General features: G+C 31.0%; 1 protein-coding gene across 7 annotated transcripts in view; it reads left to right on the top strand.

The window, feature by feature from the left end:
• Nucleotides 1-27,590, top strand: part of LOC105421974 (protein couch potato) — an 86,488-nt gene that overhangs the window by 45,188 nt on the left and 13,710 nt on the right. Inside the window, exons 4-9 of one of the 7 annotated variants that reach the window (XM_089082700.1) lie at nucleotides 1,429-1,491; nucleotides 4,060-4,201; nucleotides 14,261-14,394; nucleotides 17,887-18,095; nucleotides 22,726-22,903; nucleotides 27,441-27,528. In XM_089082700.1, coding sequence (XP_088938826.1) covers nucleotides 1,429-1,491; nucleotides 4,060-4,201; nucleotides 14,261-14,394; nucleotides 17,887-18,095; nucleotides 22,726-22,903; nucleotides 27,441-27,494 — 780 coding nt within the window. In that variant the 3' untranslated portion in view covers nucleotides 27,495-27,528. Of the gene's footprint in view, nucleotides 1-1,428; nucleotides 1,492-4,059; nucleotides 4,202-14,260; nucleotides 14,395-17,886; nucleotides 18,096-22,725; nucleotides 27,529-27,590 lie in introns of those variants that run through there. The other 6 variants (XM_089082699.1, XM_089082701.1, XM_011631164.3 and 3 more) reach the window with 6 other exon arrangements.

Here is a 27,590-nt window from a genome sequence, read left to right as displayed (position 1 = left end):
AATTTGCTTTTGTTATACGTTATGGTTTATGTCGTTATTGCAAAATATTTGAGGAACATTAGCAAAATGTTGATACGAATTTATATCTATTGTCCGACAATAGATGCGTTGCTGTTTGTAAAATATTGGAATTATTGTTACAAAAATTATTATCGATCGTTAGGCTATTAATGTGAATTTATTTATGCTAAATTTATGCTAAATATCATTTGCTGCTAACTTTTCTTCTCTCGCAAGCAATCTCTGTTTCGTGATCGCACACGTTCTGGCGAGGGGGATCCAATTTTATTCTTTCGGCTGCATGAATATTCGAGGGACGTGGCGCGGAAGTAAACGGCAGCGAGTAACGAATCTCCACATTAACGATTGGGCATTTCTATTTCTCACATCAGTAGAATCGACACCTTCGATTGCAGCTGGTGCAATCACGCGATGCATTATGAAGCGCAGTAGGTTCGCCTTCGGCGATCGTTAGCGCGGATTGATCCGCGCGTTTTCGCGTCGCGACGCTCCGGCGTCCTCGTTGCTCCGTTAATTCCGTATAAACCGATGAAATCGATGCCGTCTACCGAATAAATTAACGGATACGCGCGCGCAGATAAAAGGGCGTGTGTATATTGAGAAATGCAACGCGCGATGCAAATAAGAGAGAAAGAGAACGTAAACAAGCTCTGGTAATCTTAGTCGGAGGAAGATATTTCCTGTAATAATTGCAACATTATATCGATAGAAGAGCATCTCTTTGCATTTATTGCATAAAGGTTATGATATAAAATTCCAAGTAAGATTATAAATTGCTGCAGATAAGCAAAATAATGTTTTTCTTAATAATTGATTTGCATTCTAAAAACTTGTTAACAGTTCATTTTGTAAAAGAGCGATGGATTATTGAATATAATTGTATTATATTGCACTTTTATATTTCTATCTTTAAGATAGAATTATTAAATGATGATATCCGATATTATTATGTCTACTAAGAAAGAAGATATTCTTACAAATCAAATTTTTAGGATGCAAATAGGAAATTTCTTTATTTAGTTTTAAATATTGATTTCAACAAAATCTTATTTCAACAGATTTTTAATTAAATTTAATATTGTAGATTAAAATTAATTGTTAAACAATGATATTTATCCTTCCATAAAAACTTTTGTCAGAACGAGAAATTCATTTTATACAGTGATCGCAGATTACTTTATATGTTCATCGCATTACTTATTACGAATGATGTGACAAACGTTTTCAGATAGGGACAATAATGCGAATGGTAGAAACGCGTTGGCAATTCTAAGCTCGTTCGCCGGCGAACTAATGGCGGCGTGGAAGCGCTACCATAATGAACGTCCGCCGGGAGAGAGAGAGAGATGCTAATCGTGGACGCGATGAGCGAAACGCTTCTTGTTGTATTCTTCTTTCTCATTTCAGCCGGTGGGATTCGTGACTTTTCACACGAGGGCAGGCGCGGAGGCGGCAAAGCAGGATCTGCAGGTAATAGCCCTTTTCTCGCAGACATCGCGAGGCAAGGAAAAATTGGGGGAAAAGGTGGTAGACTCTCGCAGGAGTCTCAGGGTTGACGCGCGGTTGATATAGTATACATACACAGTGACACTCACTCGTACATATATGCCCGGCAGTCTTTTTTTTTTTACGATTCCACCCTGCCTTAGATTCTCCAGCTGGCACGGGTTAATGCTACCTCTAGCTCTTACCTCCATTAGTTACTACATCCACGAGACCTCTCTATCTGACTATTCATTTCTCTCTACCGTAGCTTTTCTCTCTATCTTTCTCTCTTTCTCTCATTGGGACCAAATGTAGTATTACCTTTTGTTTACCTGTATACGTACCAAGGCGTATTGTAATAACGCTGCACCGTGTGGCATTATCGATATACCTATATATGATGTTGTTTGCCTTCCGACAAGTATCATCCCGTTGCATATACATATATTTAAATATATTCAAAAAATATGTATATTCTCCACAGTAACAAGAAAAGACGCAAGTGCTTGATATTAATAAATCACATTCTTTTTAAAAGATAAATTTTTATAAAAAAAACACAATTGTACATTAAAAATTTTATGTTATAAAATTGATAATATCTAATATCTAATATTTTGAATTTCTAAGTTCTAAATCTTTGTGCACCTTGCATTTTTTCTACAGTTTTAAAAATTATGGTTTAAAAATTTATGGGTTTAAAAATTTTCGAAAAAAATCACAGACAACATTGCATTTAATTGTATCAAGCTAAGAAACAATTTTTTTATGCATGACAACTGTGAATACACATATTGATCATCATACGAATATATTTATATGTAACGCGTATATATGTATCTGTAAATACATATATCTGCGGGGTGAGCAACGTTGATTTAAAAATATAGCTCGTCACGCAACATTTGGCATATATATAATTCGGGCGCAGAGTAGCTTTACAGCTTTTGTTGCACGACGGCAATCAGATCGAGTTCTTTGGTTAAGTTGGTCACCCCGTATAGCTCTACCATACCGTTGTAACTGACCTCACGCAATCTGCAATGTTATATAACCCAAGTACAGCAACGGTATACTACTACGTACGAACGTATGTATCGCGTAGAGAAACATCCTTTTGTCGGATGGACACGTTCGCTGGAAACACCCTAGAACGGACTAACGAGCCCACCTTATGAATACACGTACAAGAAGAGAAACACACACACACACACACACACACACACACACACACACACACACACACACATCACACATCACACATTCACATATACACGAATACACATAACACACGCCCTTGTGCTAATTTCCCTTCTACCTGGCATAATCCCATGTTATTATTATACCTACATTACTTTCGTCGCTAGCCATCTGTGATTCGATCGACCCTTAAGATTTGATTTCGCACGCGCGAAACGTATACTGTAGTTTCAATGATGCATTCAGTTTCCGATTTGTTTAATATTCTTTCTTTTTTATAAAATTTTATGAAGATTTTTTTATATATATATAATATTTATTGTGATAAATCCTAAATTTTTAAATAATATTTTTATAATTAAATTTTTTAAGATAAATTTATGACAAAGATATTGTCAGTAAAAAACGAAACAAGATGTAAATATCAATTACAACAAAAATAATAATTATAATAATTGTATAAGTTTAGTTATAATTTGTATAAATTATTTTAAACGTTTGCATAAATTTTGTAAAAATGTCATTAAGACTTTTATATAAGTTTATTTGCAAAAATTTAATGAATAATTGAGTAAATAATTAGTAATGTTTTATAAGTTTTTAACAATTAAATTGTAAAAGTATGTAAATAAGTATGTAAATACATTCCTACAATTTCACGCTGTCAGTTTTAAAAAGTGAACAGAAATGAACTATTTTGATTGAATATTCGAGTGACGGCGATTTATGGAGTATCGATCAACATTCATATTTTCGTAAACATCAATCTAGCTCACTTTCCTGTTAAATTCACGATATAAAGTAAACAATTTGACGGAAATATATTGAAAAAGAATAAACTGCACCAAAACGCAGTTGTCCTCATTAGAGTGGATAGCGTGATCTTATTAATATTTCAATGGATTACTTGTTAATAAAGGTATTCTTATCTGTTAATAAAGATAGAATTATAGAAATTGGATAAGAAATACCATTACGTCAAGATATTTCTTGTATATGTTGTATATATTTATAATATATAAAATAGCATATTTTTTACATTGTGCTATAAATATGAAATCAATTTTGTTGATTTAAAAACTAAAAGATAAAAACTAAATAATTTGTTTATATATAAATTATTTTTAAAAGATCGATTTTAAGAAATTGTGAAAAAAGTGCAATATACTCGGAAAAACTTTTACTAAAAACATACTTTCTTTTCTCGCAAATTAATTGAGATGCTAGTGACGAAAGAAGGGCTCTCACTATCACTCTCTTCTCTCATTTTTTTTTCTCATCTTTGCCTTACTACACTACCACCATCCATCCACGTGTGCTCCCGATTTACTAATTTAGGGAATCTATTTGCAGCAGGGGGTTAGATTCGATCCTGATATGCCACAAACCATACGTTTGGAATTTGCAAAAAGTAACACAAAGGTTAGCAAACCCAAGCAACCAGCCGCTGCAGCAGCCACCTCGCACCCCGCTCTGATGCACCCTTTAACGGGACGTAAGTATGCACCGCCACTCGTTCACTTGCTGGATACGTCTCACTTACTATTTCTCACCCACTGCACCGACTACAAAGTGTCCCACTTCCTGTTGTCACTCGGCTGTTTTTTTTCAAAAGGATTTTTTTTACATACGTACCCTCCCCCGCCCCACCACCAACCCCAGCGACGGGATCTGAGATCTTGTTATCGACAATCGTATGGCAACCGATCGAAGTACAAAAAGATTTCCCGTGGTAATCTTTCGTTATTAATATCGTTTTGCAATGTAAGGTGTATACACGGGATATAGCATAGGTAATACACACGCGATACGCGGTTACAATAGTGTTTACGTTGCGCAAATTATCGCGCTTATTATGGTGTAAGATCGGCGATAATCTATGTTGTATAGATAATCTCCGATTTCCGTGGTGACTACATACTACGAATCACTAATCTGTCTAAAGACAACGCGCTGTTATTTTCTTAGACAACATTGGAACAGTTCTTTGTTCTTGTGACGTGTTGTCTTTATTTAGATTTGTTTATTTATCTGTCTGTCCATCTTCATTATTATATTTATTTAAGTTTCCGATTCTTCAACTTTTGTCTAAGGGTTCTAAATTTATTACATTGCGCATATTTTATAAAAATTTTAAATTTGTATATAGATTACAAAATCTTTTAAAAATTAATTACTTTTGTGTATATGTTTATTATTTTAATATTTTTATATGTTTTAAATGTGTTTTGTAAACATATTTATCATATACATATAATGTAAAGAGAGAGAGGAATAGTGTTTATATTCTATAAGCGAAATGTTTTATTTCTGTTTAAACTGATCGTTTAATCTTTATTAAAAATCTTTGCTAATTACAATAAAATTAATATTTCTAAGCTATTTGATTTGATTAAAATATAATAGTCATTCTTTACGAAATCGATATTTTATTAATAAGTTTTTAAAAAAATATCTGCGTACTTCCATAGTTGTTGAACGATTATATCTAATACGTGTGGGTATGTTCTTTTGAGGATTCTGGGAATAAATTTTGTCGCATATTCTTATGTATACGTTATGTACAATAAGAACTATTATATATTAAGAATATTTTAAAAATTATTCGTCCATGTGCATTGTGTGGTGCAAATGGATGGAATTATATAAATTAAACATCATTTGAAATTACATAATTACATATTTTTTGAAAAAGTTTTTTTATTTATGAAAAATATCTCTCAAATAAAATAAAATTTAATTTGTAAATATAATAAAATTTTTATTTACAATTAGTTATTGTAAATAAAAAGTTTGTGGTCGAAGAATTAAAAATTGCAAGGAAAGTATAAAAATTATAAACCCATCATTTCATAATTGATTCACGTTCGATTATACACAAGCGGGATTATTCCAAGCGATTAAAACAGCTTAATAGCGAGTATAATAACGGTATCTGGTTTGCTAAGCACAGAAGACTGAGGAGAGTGAAAAATCTGTAGGTGTATGTTTTATAAAGGTGGACAGAAGGAAGGTGACCAACGAATGGTCAAGTCCAGCATTATAGATATATTTTATGGATCGATCACAGGTAATGGAACGAGAGGAGCAGAATAAAGTTGAATAAATCTCGAAGGTCTGTACGTTTACGGACTATGTGCGCGTTTTGCGCACGCAATAAATATGTATTTGTGTCACATTGCGGAAACAGACTTGCCGGACGGACGTAAAGCGCATCAGTTTCCGAAGAAACGACGACTACGATAAATTTTGCTGTCGCGGACGCTGTCTGATTTTTGTATAGCATATATAAGATCGTCTTTATTTCCATAATATCCGAACGCATCATCCGCCAAGCGGTGATTTATTATCTGTGTCAGTGACGAATGAACTCGACGAACTACAATTATAATGGTCTTTGTAATATAATAAGGTTGAAATATTTAGAAATGTCTGTTATTTTCCCATTTGTTAAAGACATTTTTGGAATAATATTTGTTAAAGTATAAAATTATTATTTAAATATATTAATAAACAATAATGTTTGCTTCTTTTAAAACTTGTTTTTAATTATAAAAAAAACTGAGTTAATTATATTATAAAAAAATTTTAAGTTTATATTATTTATTATTTACTATCATCAATTTATCAGTCGTAATATAATCCTTTCTTAATGAAATAATTTGTAACTTTTTTGAATTCTTTTTAGAATGCTCTTTTTTATTAAACTGATTATGAAATTTTTTTAAATATAATAAAGGATTATAAAAAAGTTACATGTTGCGATAAGGTTATTTGGATAATAATATATAATTTTTTGAGCAAAAAAGAAATTTTGTTAATTTGAAGAAGTTAGCAAATGTTTTGCGGTTCTTTATGAGTAAAGACGAATCGATTATTTGACTAAAAATTAGTAGTACCACCGGTACTATCTTCCTCGATTGGAACTAACCATTAATGGCGTTCTTAATATCGCGCAAATAGACCGTATCCAGCGTTGAGAAATTTCGCAGAATAATTTCGTTTTAGGTGGTAGCAATTTTCTACGATGACCCAATTTCATCGCGCCGCACGCCAAGCCACGTCAATAAGACATAATCGAACTGCTAAATGTACCTTTGACGGGATTACTTACATATGTGAATATTAAAGAAATCGGAGAAATAAAGCTAGTGTAATAATTAATAAGAGTTTATCGATAATTTTGAATAATTTTTAGTCAAGTAAATGACCGATTTGTTTTCTCATAAAATTATATATGATATTATTTATGAAAAGTTTAACTAAATTACAAATTAAAAATATTTGTTTTAATTTATGAAAAATTACTATAAGATAATTAAGATAATAAATGTTAAGATTTATATGACATATTATACGTAGAATTATATGTATTTTACTGCTACGAAATAATGAATAAGTGATAACTTTTTTAATGAATATGGAGTTGATCCTTTTTTTAAAATTGATTGAAAATTTAATAAAAAATTTAATTGCGAAGACATTTAACATTAAAAATAGGAGAATATTGATTTCTACTCTTTTAGAGTATATGGACAGTATACGTTGCTGAGAAATATAAAAGTTATATATACATGCTTTCTAGGTTGATAGATTTCGAAATTCGTTGTTGCCAACGCTTTCCAAACTCTTAGAGTTATATTCGTCGAAACTTCTCTCGTTCCCTCGTTTATGTTTCGAGAAACAAGGCCTCGGCTTTGAGTTTATCTAAAGTAATTCGTTGCTTCCAAATCAAATTTAAATGTAAACAGTATCCTGAGATGAATTTACATAGTAGCATGCCGATAAAGTAATCCTTAAGGCAAAAAATATGGCTTGCTTTTGAAAAGATTGATACGAATTACTTGTAAAAATGTAATTTTGATATAGATTACATTTTTTTGCGCGTAATTATTTTAATATAATAAAATTATTAAAAAATATAGAGACTAGAAATTCTCTTTAGATGAATAGAAAATATATAAAATTCTCATTAGATATATAGAAAATATATAATAAAAGCATTTTATATTACTACTTCCACAACTGTTTTATTTCTTAAAATATGTAGAAAATATTGTTTTGATCAACATGCGCATAGTACAACTGTAACTTGGCACAGATTTCATAATGGCTTTAGTTACCATTCACTTTGCGCGGAATGCTCGTATTGATAATAAAATATGACTCATACAGGAAGTTTCTGCACTTTGATCATGTAAAAGCGAGAGAGAAAAATACAAACGCATGCCAGCTCTTTCTTGTAATCTTCAACTCTGTTTACGTGAATTTTTCTATCTAATCAATTTCATCATTTTCTATCTAATCAATCAATCATTCATCAATCATTTTCTATCTAATCAAATATGATTTTATAGTAATTGCTATTATAAATTGTATTTCATTTATAAAAAGAGCTAGAATTACATATATATATATATATATATATATATATATATATATATATATATATTTCATCATATATATACATATGTATTATAATATTTTTAAATTGATACTTTTTAAGTACAATTTACATAAATTAGAAAATATAATTAATAACAAATACATAATCTTTAATTAATCTTGAATAGATTTTACTTCGGAGAAATTTGAATTTAAAACTTACTTTTAAATAAGCATATAGTAGTAAAGTTTATGATATACAATAAACAATATTTATCTTTGATTACTTTCGTTGAGGAAAAATTGGCTTCAAAAAGATTGAACAGTATTAAAGTATAATATGATAAAAGTATTGGAAACTTTGTAAAGATTTTCCGCCGGCGCTGTGTATCGCCAAAGTTTAGACAAATTTTTAGTTGAGAGACACTGGCTTTTTACATATCGAAAGTTATGGGAGATGCGCGCAAACTCAATAAAATTTAAGATCGCCATCTAAACTGTTTGCCGATGAATTGTAGAGGAGAATAGTCGTAAGAAATAATCAGATCAAATTGTATCTGCGCGACCGCCAATGGTCGTTAATATTCAACGTTTTGCCAGCCGTAGGAACAGCTTCCGTATTTTTCTGCATAAAATGCAATGCTAATTAAATTATTATGACACAGAACAAAGTATGATACAGAACAGAATATTCTTAAGAATACTAATACATATTTTAACGACGATTCTACTAATAGCAAATGATTACGTTTCTAATTTTTTTTCTCTCTATTAAAAAAAAAATTATTATTATTCTTTATATTGAATCACTATTGCATTATTTTTATATTGCTTGTTAATTTTAATATTGTTTCTTCCAAAAATTTGCGATTGTATAGAAGTGTGAAATATAAAACGAAATTGACACGATGAATTATTATATGTCGTTAAGAGCCAAGATTCGCGCGACGAGGAGACGCGCACGTTGATTATACTCTCCGAAATTCATGGTCTATTTAATCGAGTTTTCTACATCTGACCGTGCGTGCTCAGACGTATTATGCATTATCTATGCGCGAAGGAATGCAGCCTGCATTTTCTCGCTGGAAAATAGTATGCTGCTGGGTTGGCTTTTCGCACATTGTGCCAAAGCCCTCGCGCGATGTCGACGCGATGTCGATGTGAGCTGTTGTACTGCAATAGTCGTTAATGTTAACATAGATCCGTTCACACATGTGCGTTCGTACCGCCATGCCAAGAAGGTACGTTATATAGTGTGGTTCATGCGAAAGGCCATGTGCACTGTTTCGCGTAGTCGCGAGAGTTGCGCGTGTCACAAATGACGGCCGAGAATCGATACAGGAACTGTGCGTCTTTTCAAAGAGAACCGTTTTCCCGTATAATTTTTTTTCATCTCTCATTCGAATATTTTTCATTCGTGTAGAGACATCGAGAATAATTGTCAACGACTAAGCCTCACGTTTTGCGTGGTCGACGACAATAAACAATGTAACAGCTGCATCTACTCGGGCCGAGAATTCTCATAATTGTACATTTGATATGTACATTTGATATGTATGATATTGCTCTTTTATTTTTAACGAGTATATAAATCTACCTCTGAGAATCGAGCTATATGGAAAATGAGTCGAGTTGATTTACATAAAATGTAATTTGCTAAAGCTATTTATTTTTAAAAATATATCGATTTATATCGCTGTTGGCACGACATAAAGTTAATAATAAATATTGAAACAAGTTATTTATAAACTAACGTAAAGTCTTATTTGCTGTCTGATTTTGTTTTGCGTTGGGTTGTTAATTTTTTATCGTGCTAATAATATTAAAATTTGATGTATTAAAATTTAAATGTAAAATAAAGTGAGAAATAAATTACACATAATGAATAGTGTACATAACAAATAGCTAATATTAGCTATAATAACAAAAGAAACTCGTATATAATATTTTTAATATAAACCACATCTATATGAACGTACTAATAAAATATAAGTATAGTTTATAAATTATAATAAATATTAAATATTTGAGAATTTTATAGTTATATAGTAATTTTTGTCTTATTGCTGTTACGTTTTATAAAAGTTCATATTTAATTTTTATTTAATAACATTAACAAACGTAATAGAAAAGAAAAGAAACTTCAATTAATTATTGCAGTCATTAATTTGACGAAATACGTAAATAAATATAATTTGCATATAATTTACGTGAAAAATTTACGTTAATTGTAAATAAGACATATGACATGTGCAGTGTGGAAATATACATTGACAAAGATACATCTCTGAGATTAGAATTAATCACTCGGTTATATCACGATTATGAAGATTATAAAGAAAAAAATACGTTGTGCAAACGCATTTATACTGTGCCATATTCTGACGACACTCTATGAACGCGTGAGAGATGTTAAATAAGATATTCTGGCGTACCTTTATTAACGAATACATGAGAATTGGATTGCTTCGATGGAGGAAGACAGAATAAGACTGAAGAACGCGAGTCATCAAAGTTATAGATTTATCATTATTGTTACACCATATGTACATGCTAGTATTATGTTGCACGTTTAAATTACATCATTATTTGAAGATAAGTGAAAGTTTATGATGAAGAATCATGAATCAAACAATAATCAATTAAAAATAAATATCGCATGCGTATAAATGTCTAACTAAATCATTTATACATTCTTAATTTCTTGTTACTCTATATATATATATTTGTTGTTGCACAAATTTTATGGAGTGTTTGATTTCAGAATTAATGCGGAGAATGGACATGCTTTTTCATGATTATATTTAATTGAGAAATAGATCCACATTTTGTACAGTTGAATAAATTGAAAGGTAACGCATTGTTTTCCAATTTATTGGATTTACTTGTCGTTCGTGAAATAAATGGAGAGAAAATAAAAAAGTCTGATCGTCGACAACAGTGAAAGCTTTCTCCCTAGACGGTGGACGCTTACTCGTTCTCGTGTGCTTCGCCATGCGAATCGGAGGTCAGCCTAGAATCAATAAAGTGCATAGTCCTGGCAGGGACTAAAACACACCACCAAATGGCAGACGTATATACATAATGGTTAATGCACCGGTTTCTTTTGGCGAACGATCGCATTTTAATAGAAATAAAGGCGATTCTTTGCTCAAGGTACAAATCTCAAGGGATTTCATAGAATTTACAATGGTTGAACAACTTTTAGGAAAGTAAATTATTGCATAACTGTTACGTAAAAATTGGCTTCTAAATAAAAAACAATATGATCACTGTTGCGGATATAATTAGTTTTCGTCAGTATCTTTCAACATAATTTCAAAATTAATTTCTAACAAAAAAGTAGAGAGAGGGAGAAAATGATTTTGGTTAATTAATTATTTAATGGAATGTTAAATCGAAAATATTATAATAAATTTGTAATTATATTTTCCACGATTAATTTTCTCTTCATCACTTCTAATTTTTGTTTGTACTTTAAAATTCTTTAACAAATAAATAATTTTAATTAACCAATAATTTAATTAATCGGATTTTATTGTGCAATATGTAATATAATTACACCAATAATCTCAAAAACTGTAAATTATAATTTAATCTTTATTATATAATCATAATTCTAGTAAATGTGCTTATATTTATAGTAAGAAAATATTTTAAAAAGTAATGTCGAAAAGGATTTGGTAAAATTTAAATATGAAATTAAATTATATATGAACAAAGTATAATTGAATTATACAATTTTATTTATTGTAAAAATATTGAAAAATTATATATATAAAATTGCAATAATAAATTTCAGCATGATTGTAAATATATTGATGTCAAACATATTTTAAGATTTATATAAGATTATAGGTAGCTTGTCATCAAAGAATGAACAATACAGATCGGGTACAACTGCTACTTAGTTGATGTATGCAAACAAGTGAGATATTCGCAATACTTGGCGTATGAAGTATTTTGTTGTATATTCTCTACTATAACTTTGGCAATTTATATTTGAGTAACAATTATGCATTTGTGGATCGCAAAGAAAAAAGCGCATTTTAATATGGATGCAAATTTTGCATTGATTTGCATCGATCTTATCGATGTCTTTTCTCGTATTTCTCTTGCAAATGCAAAAGCAATTTCATATGCGAGTAACATAAAAAAGCAGATAGACAAAAAAAAACATTATTCAAAGATTTGCTAGCATTTTCACGGTTTGAATCTTTTAATAGAGATATCTTACGATTACATTATATTAAGCTAATAATCAAAATTGCTCAGAAATTAGAACGAAATAAATACACGTTCTGATGAAAACAAATGACGTAAATATTATGTATTGTATAACGAGATCAATGTCGCAAATGAAGTCGCAAACGAAGGTATGCCGGTGAATCATTGAGAAGACGCTTGCTCGGTTTACCATTGTCACTGGCTCGTAACGCCTAATCATAAGTCCCTCTCCAGCGATTTACCGGCTTCCAAGAAGACCATTTTTTTCATGTCGTGCCGTCGGCGATTACGCTCGATGGCGCACTATGCTCTGCCATTACACCGCGAATAATCTGCGTCGCGGTGTACTCTGGAGTGGCAATATTTGCGACACGAAGCTTCTAAATTTTATTTGAATGGCAAATGGTGGCAATTTACATGTTATTTATAAGCAAATAAATTTTAAATGAAAATTAACACAAATAAAAAATAATTAAATAATTGAAATTAAATCATTAATAATGAAATAAATTTATGTTGCAAAATATACATATTTTATATAACAAAATAAAGATTTCTTTTTTATTTAAATGATTTGCTATTAATTTATTTTAAATAAAAAGTATAGATAAAAAGAAACATCTATAAAAAAAAGATTTTACATAATCTTTAAAAGATAAAAAATAATATTTTTTATTCATTTTTTGCGCATTTGTGTGTGAATATGTATATATGTGTGCTTATCGATATTAGTTTGACATGTATTATATCGTGCTATTTATTAACTACATTGACATTCAATAATTTATATTTTTCTATTTATATATAGATATAATCATTATTTTATTGCGATTTATAATTATACATCAAGATAATCCTTAATGCATCCGTTTCCATTTGCACGATCTTTTTTAATTTTATCGTTCAACTTTAAAAAATCTCCCAATACTGTAATTAACGTTTCTATCTTTGTATGCTTGATAATTTTTAGCGAAAGAACTCGTAAATTGGATATTATCGATCGCGTAATCGCTAGGCTCGCAAAACATTGATCGAATTGCGTCCGCTTTCCTTCGACCACAAGTAAACATTTGCTACATGAATTACGTAATGTTTCGTTTTTTTGTGCAATCACATCTAATCTCAATCGTGAGTGGGACAAAATAATTTTGCGTACTGTTTATTGTAATGAGTACATTAAAAATGGATGATTACAATTCTAAAATAATTTATGTCGCAAATTGGCGCGACTTTCCTCACCGCACTGGGAAAGTGCGTTTTATCTCGAATAATTAATATGTTTCATGCAATATTTAAATAACTTGTTTTGATCGTGGATAATTCAGTTTCGTGACCTGTTAATAATAAATATTATTAGTTTTGTTATATTAAAAATTACTAGACAGTTTTTATGTAATTGTTTTTATGTAATTGTTAGCATAGTTAACAAAAAAAATAAATTTGAAAAATATTTTATAAGAAGAAATGTAATATAATGTTTCGTGTGTTGTAAAAATCATGTTTAATAAGATTTTACATAAAAGCTGTCAAAAAATGTTAAAAGTTTAATATAAAAACAATAATAATGAACAGAATATCTACTGTAAACAAAATTTTTAATGTATTTCTATATTTTTAATAAAGATGTCTAAAGATCTCATTTTTTACTTTTATACTTGAACTTATTTTACAATTTTATGATTTTATTATTTTGTTAAAACATACATTTTTAGACATAGATATTTAATCAATCAATTTTTTATTAATATTGCTCTCTGCTTGGAAAACATATTAAATTCAAATATATTTATGATACACCCGGTATTAAAGTAAAAGTTCATCTTTGATATATCTAGTATCAGTAGATATCCTGGCAAGCGAGAACGCGCGTGAAACGCGGTTCGCAACCGCGCGTTTAATTACTCGGGGGAGTGACTCTATCTAATCCTATGCTCTATTGCAGACCTAGGGAGTCCATTCTTCCCCGGTGGTCCTGAATTGTGGCATCATCCATTGGCGTACTCTACAGCCGGCGAATTACCGGGCACGCTGCAACATGCGACGTTGGTGCACCCGGCATTACATCCTCAGGTCCCCGTACGTTCCTATCTTTGACTATCTGCAGACAAAGCTCTGGAGCCGCCGACGAGCGCCCCGATGCACGTTAGTGATATATGATCGTTATACTCGATTACTCTTACATGGTAACAAGGAGATTCACGAGGGCTCAAGGACTGGAGATTTTTTTCGTTCATGGCTACCTTGAGTCCTCGACTCCTGGATTCTCTAGAATCTTGGATATTGTCCTTTAGCGCTTTAGCTCTCTGAAGCTCTTTTTGAATGCTCCGAACATTCGGATTTCTGCATTTTTAGATTCGCGGAACGGTAATCTCTCGCGTTTTTAGATTTTTAGATTTATAAATCTTTTCGAAGTATAGATTTTTAGAGGATTTGTCAATATTGCACCAAACTTGAGAATGATTTATTTTGAAACTAATTTAATTTTATTTAATTCTTATTTTATAATTAAATTAATTTTTTTATCTTTATAATCTTTGTAATCAATTTTTAAATCATAAGATTAAAATAAAATTAAATAGAGATTATAAAGCTTTGCTCTTTTACATGTTTAAATTTTTATTTTTAAAACATTATCTATTATTAATAATTTTATTTAAAACGTATGTTTATTATGAGAAAGGGTCAGTTGTAATTCGATCAGAAAGCGCGTTGTTAAAATTTGATGCGGTAGTGATATCTAATTCTGTATCAATGTAATATAAAAGCGGCAATAGGGTATAAATGTAATGAATTATGCGGGTTATTATAAATAACATCTTTTCTGCATAAACGTGTAACGTTAGCTGTATTGTATTTGAATATTATGCTTTAGATCGTCATAAAATCGATAGCGCAACTTGTCGTCGCACTGCGTGTCCTCACGTATTAAACAGAAACGTGTAATCGTATAGGTACATGTCACGCAAGCTTCGAATCGTGGAGTTTCGAAGCTATTGCGATGTCTCCGTAGTTTGTTCCGCGACATGGATTAATTATGGCTGCTGTAGACCAGCGTTAATAAATCCGTAGCTTACTTTTTCTCTAGTACGGTATTTTGGTCTAGCCGCATCGTACGTACTTTCGGTTTAATTTTACGAGCTGGAAAGAGTATTTAATATTTCATGGGTATTACGCTGATGATATCTACAGTCAGGGTTATTCATAATTATTAACGAAGATAGATGAAGAGAGTAAGGTATTTCAACCATAAATAACACTGATAAGCGCATGTTAGGTAATTAGCAGCATCTAATCTAAAGATACGTGGAAAATTAAATGAAGAGATATGAGAAGATATAGAAATAGAAGTATATACATTTTCCATATTAGAACTTTTGTTACTGTTGGAATATATTCTCGTTTAAATTTTATGGAATTTAGTGTAAAATTAAAGAGGGAGGGATAATTCTAATTTATATCTTGATACGATTAAAAATTGGTAAATTGCATTTATTAATGAATTTTAAGAAAATATTAATATTCAATGGAAGCTCGAAATATTAGAAAAATTGCTTGATGTGAGTATACTTTCAACCCTCTTTAAGACATTGGCGATACCAATCCGATGCGGTACCAATTCGCCAAATCGGTTCTATTGATTTTTAATATCGTATAAGCCTGTGCCAAGTTCACACTATCTGTCACGCATTAATGCTGAGCCGTAACTTGCTCGTGAACACTTCTACCGATTTCGAGGACAAATAATGCGACTATATAGTCACGAATGTGTACGAGCCCGATACAATCTGAACTTTATCGATCGCGTTGTGTAGATATTATGAGATACTTTTTATGTGTCCGTGATAGCAAATCAATATCATTTTGTTACACGCTACAGCGAATTGCAGAATCGGGAATATAAAGAATCGTGATACAACATTTACATAAATATTTTCTGATATTCAGTGTTCAATCCTTTTAAAATTTTGAAATTGACAGCTAAAATTTAAAAACTTTGAAATTTTACGAATAAAAATATTTTTGAAAATTATATTTGTTTGGATCTTTTGATTTCGCAAATTTTAAATTTTTATATTCTAAGGTATGTAAATATCTTTTTATATTTAAATTTAAAAGGTAATTTTTTTTTAAAAATATTTTGTTATTGAATTATGTCCCTAACCTTACTGTTTCATATGGTTAAGTTTTTAAATCTGTAAACCCTTCTTACATTATTCAATTTTAAAAATTTTCTAATTCTTAAGTTCTTTCTTCTTATTTAATACCTTGATAGAACAAATTTGGTAAAGTATATTGGTTGGTAAAGTATATTGGTTGCAAAACTTAAATTAAATTTTTAAACATAATTTTACGAATACAACCATGGAATATGAAATTTATCTCAAGATATTCAGTAAAAATTAAAAAGAATTATATAATCAAAGCTCTAGAAGTGATTGAAATTTCGTGGTAAGCCAATTTTATAGCTCGCACGAAATCTCAAACACAAATTATCCTTATTATTAAAATTGTGACTATTACCGATATTCCTCGAATTTATCCGCAAGAGAGAAAATCCATTGTATTGAACATTTGATAAATCGAAGACTCTCTACTTCGGACTGCCGCGCTATTATTTTCTTTTGCTCTGTACGCATCTTGCTTTTCCTTTAACGGAAATAAAAAAGAAATGAATCTCGAGATATCCACTCGAGGAATAACGAACCGAGAATCTGGTAACAATAACGTCGGAACTTATTAAGTCGAATATCTCTTGCAATCCAACTTGATTAAATGCGTTCTCAGCGACTTGATGAAATCGAGAATATCGTTGACGAAATTTATCATCACTTTGATGAGATAATAATGATACTCGATGCAAATAATTCAGAATTGTTTCTTTTATGCTATGCAAACACATTTTATACACGTTTAGATGAGAAGTTTGTTATGTTTTCTTGCATTATCTATATTTAATGTAATCAACTAGTTATTACGATCAATCGTTGTTTCTTATAATTTATTAATAAAAAATATTATACTGGTCGAACAATTTGATATCTAGGAAAAAAAAATTTAATAAAAAAAGAAAAAATTTATATTACGATTTTATTTGCAATTAAAAGCAACATGACTCTTACGATTCTTTTTTGTAAAATCTAAGGCCATTATGTTAAAGAAGCATTATTATATAATATTGGCATATTAACGAATATATTAAAAAAAATGTGTGTAGAAAATATTTTAATTAAAAAAAAAATAGAACATTTAAGTTAAACTTTTTAACTTTAATTTAAACTTCTTTTGGACTTTACTTTTTTAGATATTTATTTATTTTGACATTTTTGGAAACGAGATGTACGCGTCAAAGCTTCCTTGGAGGAAGTACATTTTTGTCGAGATGACCTTTAGACTTTAGTTTTTGTTTAGTTGTCTGAAAAGGTACAAAAGGTTTTTTATCGAAGGGGCAGATGTAGGGGTGGGAAAACCGGGGCGAATTGACGCAAACGCGTCGATCTGTGCGAGCAGATCGACTACTCCATGGCCGAACGGAGCGAACCGAGTGACGGAAGTATTTATATTTTACAGGCGCCTATGTCCCTGCCGCATCCTACGACGTTGACGTCGATACACGCGTCGCTGCCTCATTTTCTACCGTCGCCAACACTGGCGTCACCGGTCGGATCACCCTCGTCGCAGCCGAACATAGCCGTCAGCAATGCGCAATGCTCCACCCTCTTCGTGGCGAACCTGGGCCAGTTCGTGTCCGAGCATGAGTTAAAGGACATCTTCAGCAGGTCAGACATCTTATCCGTCCGCAGTTTATCCCTTTAACCATACGCGAACAAATCAAATATGATTGTGTTCGCTTTTATCGATTTAATATATTTATATATTCAATCTACATATGTATGTGATAATCGAGATCCTAAGGATACCATTTAGAGTGCATTAAGATGCGTTATTATTATATGGCAGAGGTATTAGCGAGATAAATTTACAAAAATAATACACCGTCCAAGTTAAAGTGTATTTCTAACTTTGGCTAATAATCTTTTGTGTCTCTAAATTTAATAAAGAACTTTAATTAAACTTATGATGATAAAATTAGATGAGAAATATAATAAAATTTCAATTTACATGTAGAATGCAATATTAATATATAAGATATTATTTAAAGACCACCATTATATAATGAATACATAGATAATTAATTTTATGATAACAAGAAAATGAATAAAAATGTTAATCATAATAACATTGTTAACAATGATAATGGATTGTTAAAAGGATTAAGTCATGTTTGTGTTATATGCGCATGCTGGCGTGCCAATTACGATATACGGGTACCGATACACGTGGGTCTTATCTTAATGCACCACGTGGTGACGATATCACGATGTTGTGATCGGAAGCGCTTATAATTTTTAACAAACAAATAACGAGAGTACGGCGGTTTGTTTCTTAAAAACATTCTCGATATTTACAAATAATGTAAATTTTAAAATTATTAAATTCTTTAGTTCAAGATTTTTGAATTCCCGAATATTTTATTTTTTGATCTTTAAATTATGTGGGAAAAGTGAAATTTTTGAATCTTTGATTTATTTTATAATATAATCTGTAATGAATCTAGTCACTAGATTTTTTTTAATAAATATGTTTAATAAAGAATTAAAAACTGTATAAATTTTCTAATTAAACTTAAATAAAAAAATACATACAAATAATTTTTAGATAAATAAAAGAAATTTTGCATTTGACGGCGTGTTACACTACTGATGATTTATGTCATCATATAGTTACATAACTACAGCAAGGATACATGCATCCAAGGATTTTTTGCATCGAACAAAAAAATCGCGGCTAAAAAATAGAAATCAAGAACATACGTCAGTAACGCACGATATTGATGTTTGCGAGAAGTTAATATACTGCTAATTATCATATTGTCGTATTTCACGCGGCATTCCGATTGGCATGTATCATGGGCGAGAACCTTCGGGGTCATAGTAAAACTATAATTAAATATGTTGACCCGCTAATTGTGGACGGAGATACTCGCAATTAGATTGCTCGCTTAAGTGTCAGCTATCCACCAAACGGCGAAGTTAAAATATGTTATCCGTCCGGGCATTACAGTTGCGCTCGCGTAATAAATTATTTTCACGTGCCCTGCCATGCGGAACCTTCCCACGATCCTGAGTACACCTCTGGTATGTCGTGAATCATTGAGTTGAGAATTACAAACTCTTTCGATATGTCTGCTGTTAAATCGGTTAGATCGCGGTTAATATCCGCCGCTGTTTTGTATGTGCATACGTTTCTACGTAGGAATAGGAAAAATGAAAATCCGAAGAGTCGTTTATTTAATACGAACCTTTGATTAATACGAACCCCGATCATAGATTGGCAATCACGAAATTGTAATAAGTACCGAAGAGAAAGTTGCGAGAATTAATTTTTGTATGCTGCACTGCGAAATTATATGAAACCTGGGATACTTGGATAAATTTTCTGTTTAATAGACTATTATAGAAAGTAGTTGGTTTGGTATCTGATATCAATTACTATGGTCATTAAAAAAAGAAACAGAAAGAGAAAAACAAAAAAGGTATCATACGTTTTATCTTGTTACGTATTTATTATTCTATTTATGAATTACAAATTTAGCAACTCAAAACTCGAAATACTAATAAAATAAAAGGAAGATATATGCGATTTAAAAATATACAATTATAGAGAGAAAGAAGTATAATATCTAATCATTAAGAATAAAACAATCGTTTTAGTTCAGAAATTTAAGTACGAATAATTTTTGAATTGAAAAATAAAAATAATTTAATAATAAATTAATGTTTTATTTTTAATAATTGTTCAATAAAAAGAGTTTAAATAGAAAATATATTTTATTTAATTTAAGATAATTTAGAAATCTAAAAGAGAATATTTTTCTCCTCAATCATCGAATTATATATGACTGCACACACGCACGCACGCACGCACACACACACACACACACACACACACACACACACACACACACACACACACACACACACACACACACACACACACACACACACACACACACACACACACACACACACACACACACACACACACACACACACACACACACTTTTATAATACAATTATTTCTAGCAAATAATTTTATTTTATTTGCTGTTTTTTATTTTACTTACTATTTTACTATTATTATTATTTCTACTATTACTATGCTTTATTTTACTTACTATTTTATTTTATTTTATATAAAAAGAAGCAAAGATCTTTAATTATCACTTATTAATTATTTATTATTAATTAATTTGTGAGATAATTATATATGTGATATAACTATATATTATCATGATTTGCAGCAGAAAATATTTATTTTGATCTTTTCTGTTGATTTAAATTTATATTCTTTGTTTATAAACATTTTATTTTTATAATACTCTTTTTTAAACATTAGAGATTTTGCAATAATGAGTAATCGAGATAGAAAATTTTCACTTAGATATTAAATCGCTGATAAGAATTTCCTCGACATACAATGTACGAATAGCGATCAGAAAACGCGATTTGCTCTTTCGAGTTTCGTCGCTGACGGAAGTCTGCGTGCGACTGTCTCACAAGTTCCGTCGCCAATAGAGAAGCTCTTCCTCCCTTCGTATAATTAGCCCGCGAAATCTCATTATCCCGCAAACCCCAGAGTTCTGCAGTATGAATTCGTAAGTGAGTGCCTGAGTTAATTACACGCGTTTGCACGTGCGAGAGGCGCGCTGCGCATTCTGCAATTTTCGGTAGCTCGCGGGAGTATTCGACGGAATTTCGTCGTCGACAACGTGAATACAGTACTTGTCGCATGTAATTCAACCGTTGTTCTTGTACGGGTAATTATTTCGTGTTAGTAGGCTTCAGCAAAAGTACATTTGTCGAAATAAAAAGTGATTTTGCAAAAATTTCTAAAGCTAGGACGTATACTGCAATAAGCTTATGAAAATGCTCTGAACTAATAATTGACAATTAGTAAAAGATAACTAGAAATTGACTTTTGTATAAGATTATTTTTTTAATCTAAGATTTAACTTCTTATTGATTTTGCAAAACTTTAAATTCTTGATTTCTTAGAAATCACAATCTTAATTCATTAATATGTGATTAATTATTATATTTAATTATTATATTTAATCACTAATTATAAATTCAGATGTTTAATTAATTTTAAGTAAAAGTTTGAAAGTTTGACTTTAGGAATGTTTATTTCTAATTTTTTCAAACAAGTTTTAAATTAATTAAAGGATATATCACATAAGTAAACTTCTAGAATTACAAAGTAATTCTTGAATCTATAAATTTGTAGATTTATATGCGTATTCTTATAGATCTATATAATAAGATGTATATAAGTTCATTTGTGAATTTTTAGATTTGTAAATTCTGGATTTATGTGTTTAGTTTTGTTATGTATTTGTGAATAAACAAGCGAGTTAAATTAATGACCATAGTAATTATAGAGTAACAAGGAAATGACGAAGCGTCAAGTATCTGCACCTAAATTTAATCGTTGTCCCGAGAGTGTGACGACGGTCGAAATTCGCAAGTCCGTCGTAAATGCCGAAAGCTTTGTACTAACAGCACCGCCTCCAAACATCACCGACATTCGCTAATCATTTGCCACCGTCGTAGATTGTAGGCATATAGGACGCACCTGTACTAGTACCCGTACCAATACCAATACCATGCGACCAGTACCGTTTACTAATTGTCAGTGTGCTGAACGGGTTTGCACGGAGGGAGGTAATGTCTCTATTGTCGCAAACTATCAATTAATCGCAAATTTATGAATGCACTATGAATCCAATACAAAAAAGAATTAAGCTAGAAGGGACAACGTAGTGCGAAATAGAATAAGAAGATATAAAAATCTCAACTAAATAATAAGAGATAGACAAATTTATCATAAAGGCGTATTTTTCTCACAATTTTCTGATTACATTTAAAAAATCATTTCAATTATTTTGTCGATATATTTAAAGAAACATTGTTTGCAAAATGTAATAATTGTACAACATACTTTATTATGTAATTTCGAATACCTTCTTTTTACATACGATTATACATGTATATTATATGTACGTGATGTATACACGTTAAATTCCTTAAAATAATTTACGCACATGTACGCTAAGGTAAATAATTCACAGCTATTAACGATCTCAATTTGATTCTAAGTTTGTGTCGCATCTCCTCCGTGTAATCACCCCATGTCGGCACCGCCTGACACCACCGACACCCATTAATGGCAACCAAGCAGTAACCAAGACCTCCGCCAAACCCCTTGAAATTCCCCCTTTACCAAAGTACTGTCTTTACGACTAACTAGAGCACGTATTGTACGCTTCTCTTATTTGTGCACAGTTTTCCTGGTTTCTCCCGGCTTCGTATGCACACGAAGGGAGGGTCGCCAGTGGCCTTTGTCGAATACCAAGACGTTCGCTACGCGGCCCAGGCGATGGCCACTCTCCAAGGATCCTTTCTCCTCTCCTCCGACCGGGGAGCGATACGAATCGAATATGCAAAGTCAAAAATGGCCGAGGTGGGCTTTACAAATCTCTGGATCGAAGTAGGTTTCACTTTATGCTACGATAGACCGCTGCAAAAGACGCGGGGGGCGACTCTATTTGGAGCGGACGAGGTTCTGGACGAGATGTTCGCAAGCAAGTTCGAAAATTTATCGGCGTTTGTTTTCGTGGCATCACACGGCGAAGACGATGGTTTGAGAAAGGTCTTAGCACGTGCGAGGATTTTGGCGAGGGCGTTTCTCGTGTACTTTGCACATGCCGAAAGCCTTCGACGAGAGTATTTGTTGCGGTCTCGTGAAGCTTGCGTACTCGAGGCCTTCGAACATCCAGAGGTCTCGCTTATGCGTCTAAGTCCTTAACATGAGTGTTTACTGTCTAACATGAGACTTTTGCACATATACGAAACTCTGGGTAATCTGTCTTACAGTAGAGCCGCCTCTGCGAAAATGCGATTAACGGCGAAATACGTGGAACTGTGCTTTCATTGATACTTTATATCTTTTTTTTTTACTTTTATTTGATATATATTAATACCGCTATTATACTTTAAGATTTAAAATATTTTACTGGCGAAAGTTGTTTTATAATATTTAGTCTCATATATATAAATAATGAATATTATTACGGTATTCTAATTAGCAAATATTTTGCTGAAACACAAAGATAATACGAAATAAAATTTTAGCAATACTTTCTAAAAATTTGCGATTCAAAATAATAAAATTAGAAATTTATGATAAAATATTAATTTAATTTGAAAATATAATATTACAAATATAAAATAATGTACACATATCAACAATTTTTAATAACTTTGATCTGTTTTAAACTTGAATTTTGAGCACAGCTATGCGTTTTCGTCTAGGGACCGATATAATCTCGATGAATTCTCATACATTGATGTTATAGATATAAAAAAATAACTAATATTTTTAAAGTCACGGAAATGCGAGTATATTTTTCTGTATCCATAGCATCAAAGATAATGTTATCGAAATAATATCGATTTCAAATCTTTACTTTTGTCGGTACTGAAGTGCGTTGGGATCCTGGATCCAATTATTCGGTCATTATTCGATCTAACTTACGCGATTTAGCCCTCGTAAGTGTTTGTGCCTTGAGGCAACAGACGGATCGTCACTTTGAAGGCCAATTAAATCTGGTCGAAAGACCGATGACGATCCTATCGAGGACTCGTATCCGAACAATATATGTACTTCTCGTGCGCTGGCGCCAATTGCCAATTATCCATTGTTAATCGCCTACCGATCACGTGAAAGCCGGCGAATCTATCTTTCTTTTCTTCTTTCTTTTAATTTATTTTTCTTTCCCTATTTCTCTATTGCTCGATTGTTTCTATTACATGTTTTCATTTTTTGATCAAAACATAATGTTTTATGTACATATACTTGTTTTCAATTATTTTTTCATTTTTATATTTTTTTTCTTTTCGTATTTTTGCACGATTCCGAAACAGAAACAAAATTGTAATTTTAATGAGTTCAAATTTCAATGTTAAAGATAGATAAAAATGATATTTTTCTCGATGCAAAAACGTAATAACAAGATAAATTTTTTTGCAACATAGAAAATTGAACTCGTCCAAATTATATGATTTCAGTACTAGATTCCACATTCTCCCTTTCCAACTATTGTATTCCCTTTGTATTTCTTCTTTATTAATGTCTGTTTATCGGTGTAATTTTCTTCCTACGAAATCCTTTCCTTTCCATCCCATATATTTATTTCTGCTGTATCAAATCTGTCTTTGTTTTACTGTACTATATAGGTACAAGCACTATGCACCATCCTGTAGCAATGTTATATTAATTGGTTATAGTAACGTTTGGGGAAAAAATTGGCTGTACAAGATATTACAATCAATTTTATTGAAAATAACTTTTTATTAACGATTAGGGTTCGTGTCAATAATACTTCCCTTTAATTGTTTCTTTATTTAATATAATTAATATTATATATATTTTATAAGATTTTATTAAAATGGGCAATTGTTTCCTATTCTTACACTATCTTATGGAACATATATTTATTTTTAATTATTTGTATAAAAATATTTAATATGTATAAAAAGCAAAGAAGATTTGATATATTAAGATCTCTTTCATTTTTTGTTTTAATTTAGATCAGTATAAACAATATGAATTGCAAAGATTACAATAAAAAGTTAAGGTAAGATGAAAAGAGAAAAGTTAGACAAAATGATGATTCCGAGGTTCTACTTTTAATCAAGACCATATTTCCGTCGATGAAAAATATTCGTCAGACATTTAAGAATCGATCCCACTTATGTAATTTAAGGACTGAACTAAGTTCAACTCGCGAGTTATCCAACCGCTAAAAGGATTGAACTAATTAATTAGCTAAGTAATTAAGCTGCGTTAAATGAAGCTGACGGAGTTGTTCGTTTGGTCAAAATTTGGTAGTAATATTTTGGCAAAGTTTATAACAGCCATGATATTCGATGTATAATAACACGAGAAAAGAAAAGCTCAAGAAAAGCTTTGCATCATCTTTCAGGTAAATAAAAAATAATATACGTTAAAATCGAAGCATAAGAAATCTTAATAAATATAATGCATAAATACAATTTTTTTAAATTGTATGATTTATGTAACTGTAATATTAAAAGATTAGATTGTTTGAAGATAAACAACTTGAATAAAATAAGCTTACTTTTACGATTTGCTTTCATTTATTATAGCCTCATATTTTTGATTCTTGTTAAAAAAAATTAATTAAATAAAGATAATTATATGCAACACTAATACGATTGATTTTTAGATTAATAAAATAATCTCGAGGGAATATGGATCTAAAGATATAGCGTTTTTGAAATATGTAAAAGGCTAAGAGATTCTAGAATTGAAGGACTCGGCAATCTATTCGAAACATCCAAAAATGGATTCGTGTCGGGGCAAAAGTGTGTCACCAAAAATTGATCGGACACTATAAAAGAGCGCTCCGGACCTTACTCGCTCGACCTTACCCTTTGAAATCAGTAGATCGATACCGTTCGCTTGCAATCGCGATTGTGTCGCAACTTGTTTATTCATACGTGATGCCGAAAAGTTGCGATTGGTCACGCTATAAACGAAGCTGTGGCTACGGATCGACCTCCCCATTTTCGAATTAAACGATCGATACGGTCCGCTTGGGGCTGGGCACGGCCGAACACGTCATCGTTAATTCACGTCGTTTTATGGAGACGTCTGGCACCGCAACGTTCACCTGGTGGGATGCTCGATGAATTAAAACTCTTGCCCTTTTCCAAGCGAACACATCCAGTCCTATAAATATTTCCTTTTCCTTCGTCCTCAATGCGCACATATATATCAGGAAACCTCTTGCATTTATGTTTTTAATAAAGGAGAACTTTTATAGGATTGTTGAAAAACAAGAGGGACCCAAGAGATGAGATTTTAATTTCCTAGCTTTAGTAGACAAATTTCTATTTTTGTGTTTTTAAAACTTATTCGCGTATATTTGGTTTGCAAACGTTCAAGTTTTTTATTTCCTAAATTTTTTTTCTAATTTTGTTTTATTTAAATACTAAAAATAAATATTAAATAAATACTAAAAAATAAATATTAAATTTAAATACTAAATATTGAAATTATTTAATTTACTTACTTACTTTCTTGATTTGCTGTTTTTAAATTGCATTTATTAATATAAACTTAGATATGTTTTTCTCTATGCATATATGTAAATTTGTATTGTGAGATGTTTTTCTTTATATATATTATTTTTACTTTAAAAACGTTTACTCGATATCACAATTTTCTTTTATTTATAATGCTAAGACACTATAAAGAAATATTGTCACGAGATTATTTTACTTTCTTATTTATATTATATTCCCTTGAATTTATCCTCGATATGTAAATATGTTTTATTCATAAAATCTCTGTTTGTTCTCATGGGATTTCTTTCTCAAAACACAACAGAATTCAATATATTTGTCTATATCCTTATATCTTCTGCTTCCCCTACATTGTATCTTCTTCTTCTTCTCGTGCGTGTGTGTGTGTGCGTGCGTGCGTGCGTGTGTGTGTGTGTGTGTGTAAGAGCTTTGAACAAACTGTGAAAGAACGCTTTTCAGCATAGTCACGTCCTAATGAGGTACGCAAATTACTCAATGGCAACGTCGTCTCTTCAGCTTCATGTGGACACTTTTTATATGGTAACAAGACAAATGTAGGTTGTCCTTTCATCCTCATTCGAATACTCGACCGAGTCTTTCTGTCACCATGTGTGACTTATTGAGCAACAATATTAAAACATTCATTATGAATGACCGTTGATTTTTAGACCTCGAATTCTCGTGTCTCTCAACGATTATGTCTTTGAATTTTCAAAATGATATTTTCAAAATGATTCTGAAAATTTTAATAATTATAACTCAAAGATGATGCAATTTTTTTTCTTGTGTATATTATTAGAATATCTATGTAATATATATTTTTCGCTATTATACAATATATATATATTGCATAGTGGCGAAAAAATTAAAGAATTATCGTGTTCCAGGAAGAAGTAATTCACTCTGAGGTGGTTTCATGTATTAATAACAAATACATGTAATTTAATTATGAAAACATCGTCTCACTGCGATTAGGTGATCTTTTGTGTTCCATGTTTTAAAAGTATCGCACCACGTATCACGAATCATACTAATCG

This window comes from Pogonomyrmex barbatus, unplaced genomic scaffold (genome assembly GCF_055798465.1).
Source record: "Pogonomyrmex barbatus isolate J1 unplaced genomic scaffold, ASM5579846v1 scaffold6, whole genome shotgun sequence".
NCBI classification, from domain to species: domain Eukaryota; kingdom Metazoa; phylum Arthropoda; class Insecta; order Hymenoptera; family Formicidae; genus Pogonomyrmex; species Pogonomyrmex barbatus.
Note: the sequence above shows the minus strand (reverse complement) of the source record. Positions and strands in the feature narration are given on the sequence as shown.